At 61.3% G+C, this 5,662-nt stretch overlaps 1 protein-coding gene across 1 annotated transcript; it reads right to left on the bottom strand.

Annotated features, from left to right (window-relative positions):
* Positions 1-2,060: 2,060 nt before the first annotated feature.
* LOC311375016 (uncharacterized protein) lies at positions 2,061-5,542 on the bottom strand (the record flags this gene model as incomplete). Its single annotated transcript, XM_084490724.1, has 1 exon — positions 2,061-5,542. A coding segment is annotated over one exon (3,464 nt), but the record flags the coding sequence as incomplete, so codon positions are not given.
* Positions 5,543-5,662: the final 120 nt, after the last annotated feature.

The raw sequence follows: 5,662 nt of genomic DNA, 5'->3' as shown, positions 1-5,662 counted from the left end.
TGCTGGCACAGGGGTTCATCCAATTGTACAACCTACATGTTACCTACATGTTACTACTGTGAGCCATGATGCCATTTTGATGCCATTTTGTCGGATATTGTCACCTATCTGAGCCGTTTGACAACATGGTGGATCTATGTGGTAGGTATCACTTCCTGTTCTGCCCTCAACCGCAAAGTAAAACACAGAGGCCTCCAGGATGTACAATTTAGCACTGAGCCAAATAGCTCCGAAAATAGGCTAAACGCTCCGTGCACCGATGCTGACGCACACCTCAGACAGAGGGAGGAGAGGAGTTAACAAAGGCAGGCTATCGGTATCTGTGCGTCACTGACCAATCGGGATGTTGCATTTATGTTGTGAAGTGAAACAAAGGGGAGACATTGTTTCCCACAAGATCACTGCAGTCTAAAAGAGAGCCTTAACAAGGCTAAAGTCAGCAGATAAAGTTAGCACCTTATGCTACCTGATCCTGCTGGAGGTCAATAGAGCTCTTCTAAAGCCCTGGTTGGACTTCACAGCCCGAAGACCGTCTTCCCAATACTCTGCACACACAATGATGACCCAGTGTATGCTGGAATGATTGACGAATGGATTGGATAATGGCGATAACGGCGATGCATGTTTAAAATTGCTGCTTGACAATGTTTATTTCATATGCTGATTATTAGCTGGCAGCAGGTTGCATTCGTGAGGACGTAATTAGCATTACATAATGTGTGATCGTTTTCCATAAGGTTCTTTGTTAGTCTTAACCTCAGCGATTCAAGAACACAACCTTTAATCTAAAGGGGCCCGTTGACCCCTACAGACACGGTACACTTCCTGCTGTTGAAAACGTCGGCCTGAAAGACTGCACAGCAAACCCCCCCCCCCCACAAACGCTTTCTGCATGTTACAGTGAGAGACGGACGTCTATAGTACGATCAGTTTAGTCCACTTAGCGAACGCGAAAAGCAGCCTGCATAGATCCGGCAGCGACAGGAGAGGGAGGGCGAGAGACATAGGCTGAGAGAGGGGGGAGCCGGCGTGGTGTGTAGGTGGCACAAGAAGAGCCAGACAGCTGAGGTGACTTCTATTTTTATTCCGCAGCCCGCTTTGTGGTACAGAGTTACAGCCAAAAATATATTTACCTCAAACTGCATTTGTTTTCATGCCAAAAAGTTCCCTACTCTAGATTTAACATAACCTTATGCCACCCCGCCTCCCCCCCACCCCCCCACCAGCTCACCTTATTCATGGTAAAAGTGCTTTCACCCAGTGAAAAAAAGATTATATCAAGGCACACACGCAAAACAACACTGTGATTGAGAGCAGGTAGGTGCATCTATAAACCACTGATGCTAAAAGTCAATAACATATCTAAGCATGGTTCATGCTCTTAAAGTACAATACAAAGAACATTCAATGAGATTTGGGAGGTTGGCAAACACGTACACTGGTTTTTTCTAATCTGCGGACGATGGCTTGGTGACAGCTCCGCAGATTCTATCATTGTCTGTTTTATATCTCTCCCTCTCTTTCAGTTCGCTCTGTCTCTGTCTACGTCTTCTTTTAACACATCCCCGATTCTTCGTCCTGATTCCTCAGACTTTATTCATCTTTGCTTCTCAGTATTAATATCTCTTCAAGTATTTACAGTACATTTCATCAAAGTTGTCTTCCGACCTTCACGACCTCGTCCGAAACGTGTTTCTTAACTCCACTATCGCGTCGTCAACCGCAGTCATTCTTACATTTTCTTTGTGTCACACAGTGTTCCCAATAACAATAATAAAATGCAAACAACTACATTGAACGTGGACGACTACAGCCCTACGGGAATATTACATTGTGCTCCAAGTGACAGATAAAAAATAAAATAAACATAAAAACGTGCTGCAATGGTGAACAGATTTTGACGAATGAAACCCAATTAAAAATCAACTACTCCATGCTCACTACAAAATTAAAATCTCAACGCGGCCTCGTTGAAAAGACCCCTGGTGTGAAGATGTCCTCTATGCTTCTGGCCACACGAGGCTGCTGTTCAGTTTATTCCACCCGAGCCGTCGCCCCCCCCCCCCCCCCCCCCCATCTCAGTGCATGCTGGCTCCTGGGCGCCAGACACAGGGCTGCAGGCCCAGGTTGCTGGTGCTGAACCTGGGTCTCGGCCCGCCCACCGAACACTGGCTGCTCCTGGACTCGGGGCGGTACCCGTTGGCGGGGCTCAGGTCCGGAGCGCTGATAAACTGCCTGTTGGCCTGATCGGCGCCAGATCCCTGGCGGTGGGAAAACGTGGGGATGTGCATGGGCGGCGGGCCCCCACCTCCTCCTCTGGGGCCTGGGCTTTGATGCGCCGGGGTCAGGTTGGGAAGCTGCGGGAGAGGAGCCGTGGGGGCGGGTGGAGCCGGAGGGGACTGGGGTGAGGGGGCCCACTGAGAGGGCTGGGGGAAGTAGCAGGCGGGGCTGCCGGGCTGCTGGGGGTGGGCCGGAGGGGGCGGGGGCTGGGGGTGGGGCTGGTAGGAGAAGGCGGGCGCCGCCGCCGCGGCCGCCGGAGAGAAGGCGGGCTCGGAGCGCCAGGTGGGCTCGCCCAGGGAGGTGACCGACCGAGGGACGAGGACCTTCAGGGAGGGCCCCGTCGCCACGGGAGGGGGCGTGGAGAAGCGCTTGACCTCGCGCACTCGTGCCGTTTGCATGGGGGTCTGGTAGCCGCCCATCGTGCCTCTCTGCTGCTGCTGCTGCTGCTGCGGTCGCTGCTGCTGGGGGCCGGAGGTCACCTGCGGAGCGCCGGGCGAGTAGGTGAAGAGCGAGGAGCTGAGCTGGTACGGCTGATGGGTCATGATCTCCAGAGGCTTGAGGCCTCCTTTCTTGGCCGCTTTAGATCCGGTCGCGTGCGCGGCGGCTCTCCCCGCCTCGGCCTTCTGCGGCTGCTTCTGGGCCTTGAGGGGGCAGAAGGGCGAGAGGAGGGGGTTGTAGCTGATGGGCGGCGGCGCCCGGATGCTGGACGAGTACTTCCAGGCGGCCGGCAGCGAGGGCGTCGGGGACGAGGCCTGTCGGGCCGGGGCGGGCGAGTAGGGCGCGGCCGCCACGGAGGGCGAGCGGTCCACCACGTAGCGGTCCATCCGGCTCTGTCTGCGGGCAAACAGCTGGCCGCCTTTGCCCTCCATCTGGGGCATCTGGGGCGCCTGGGGCGCCTGGGGCTTGGGGGCCACGGGAGGGGGCCTGGACCCCCGCTGGGCCTGCATGAAGTTGCAGGCCTCCGCGCCCAGCCGCAGCCAGTCCTCCTCGGGCCCGGACTCGTGGCCGGCGTCGCCGCCGCCGGGCGCGCCGTGGCCCGGGCCGGGCCCCGCGGGGGAGTCCATGTTCTGCAGCATGGAGAGGAGGGCGGGGTTGGGCGACACGTCCTTGTTCTGCACGGCGCAGAACATGGGCTTGTTGTTGGCGCGGCGACGGGCGTCCTGCAGGATGCCGGTGCGGGCGGCGGGCACGGAGATGCGCTGCTCCCGGGACTCCAGGGAGTCGGCCTGCTGCGGATGAGCAGGAGGATGAGGAGGGGGAGGCTGCGGAGAGCCTGCGGTTGCCATGGAAGCGACGGGGGCCGCGTGAGTCACAGGGCTACCTGTCACGTTGATATAGGGGCTGAAGGGTTGAGGGGGAGGGGGGTGTGTGTAGGTGGAAGGAGGAGGAGGAGGAGGAGGAGGAGGAGGAGGATGGGATGGAGACCCGTTGGCCTGGGGCTGGAAGGCTAACTGGGTTGGAGCAGCGGGGTGCTGGGTGGGGGGAAGAGGAGGGCCAGAGACACCAGAGAAGGAAGGGAGGTGAGCGGGGCCATTGGGAGAGGGAAGTGACTGAGAGACGGGAGAGAAGGGCTGACCTTGTGGAGGTGAGGGGTGGGAGTAGGGCTGAGCTTGTGGAGGTGAGGGGTGGGAGTAGGGCTGACCTTGTGGAGGTGAGGGGTGGGAGTAGGGCTGAGCTTGTGGAGGTGAGGGGTGGGAGTAGGGCTGACCTTGTGGAGGTGAGGGGTGGGAGTAGGGCTGAGCTTGTGGAGGTGAGGGGTGGGAGTAGGGCTGAGCTTGTGGAGGTGAGGGGTGGGAGTAGGGTTGAGAGTGAGGGGGTGAGGGGTGGGAGTAAGGCTGAGCTTGTGGAGGTGAGGGGTGGGGGTAGGGTTGAGAGTGAGGGGGTGAGGGGTGGGAGTAAGGCTGAGCTTGTGGAGGTGAGGGGTGGGGGTAGGGCTGAGAGTGAGGAGGGGAGGGGTGGGGGGAGAGCTGCGAGGCTGATTGATAGCTCGGTGGACCTTGAGCGGGCTGGGCGAGGGGAGGGGCGGCGCTGGAAGGGGAGAACGGAGCGGAGGGGGCGGGGAATGCGGCAGGCGGCCCTGAATAGTGCGGGGAGAAGCTGGTCTGGGCGGAGGCCAACGAGGACGGGGGTGACGCGGGGGAGTGGCGCGGGGGAGGGAAGGCGCCGTTGCTGCCGGCGCCGTTGCCTCTTGGGGAGATGTAGAGCGAGGTGGTGGACACCGCTCTCCTGGACTCGGGCCCCGGCAACGGCCGCTGCGGCTGGATCATCACGGCGGAGACGGCCGTCGCCGGCCTCGTCGCCGTGGCAACAACGGCGGCGGCTGGGGCAGCGGCGGCGGGGGGCCTGGGCTGGGGCGGACGGAAGGCCACGGGGGCCACGGGGGCTCGGGCGGAGCTGGGTCCGGAGCCGAAGGGCCGCGCGGTGCGGTTCAAGACGCCGGCGGCGGCGTTGGGGTTGGCGGCGGCGGCGGCGGCGGGGAGGTTGTGCTCCGAGTGTACGGCGGGGTCGAGGTGCTGGTAGGCAGCGGGCTGCTGCTGCTGCTGGTGATGATAGTGCTGCTGGGCCCCAGCTTGGTAAGCACCCGGCGTTTGATTGGCCGCGGGGGTCAGAACCACGCTGGCCCGGCTGACCACCGTCGACGCCCCGTTGGTCAGCGGCGCGGCGTGGGGGGACATGGGGGCGGAGCTGGGAGCCGCCGCCGCCGCCGCGTGCGCAGCAGCAGCGATCGGCCTGCACTTCGCGCCGCCGCCGCCGTTCTCCAGCCTGGGGCCTGGGAAGGCCACGCCGTTGAACCCCGCGTACTCTGACGTCAGGCTCTGATAGGCCGAGCCGTCGCGCCCCGGGTTGCGATTGGCGGTCGGGGTGGTGGGGGTGGTGGGGGTGGTGGTGGGGGTGGTGGGGGTGGTGCCCGGGCAGGCGGAGCTCATGCGGTCCAGCAGGTCCAGGTAGCCGCTGTCCCACGTCGGGTCGTAGGACGCCGAGAAATCCTCCTCCTCCACCTCGGAGCCGCTGAGAGCCGAGCTTCCTCCTTCCTCCTCCTCCTCCTCCGTCTCCCCCCCGGTCTCCCCCTCCGTGTCCTCCCCCTCGGCCTTGCCGAAGCAGGTCAGCGTGTATTTCTTGGCCCTCTGCCGGCGCTTCTTGAACATGAGCACCCCCTTGGAGTTGGGGTTTGGCGCGTCCGTCAGCAATGAGGCGATGGATCGGCACTTGGTGCGCGCCTCCTTCACCTGCTTCTCCACCACGCTCTCGCCGCGGTGCAGCTCTGCAGGGGGGGAGAGAGAGAGAGAGGGGGGAGAGAGAGAGAGAGAGGGGGGGAGAGAGGGAGAGAGAGAGGGAGGGGAGGGAGAGGGGGAGAGGGAGAGGGGGAGAGGGAGAGGGAGAG

The sequence above is a fragment of the Micromesistius poutassou genome, assembly GCF_964030765.1.
Source record: "Micromesistius poutassou genome assembly, contig: SCAFFOLD_6768, whole genome shotgun sequence".
Classification (NCBI taxonomy): domain Eukaryota; kingdom Metazoa; phylum Chordata; class Actinopteri; order Gadiformes; family Gadidae; genus Micromesistius; species Micromesistius poutassou.
This window is presented reverse-complemented; position numbering and strand designations above follow the sequence as displayed.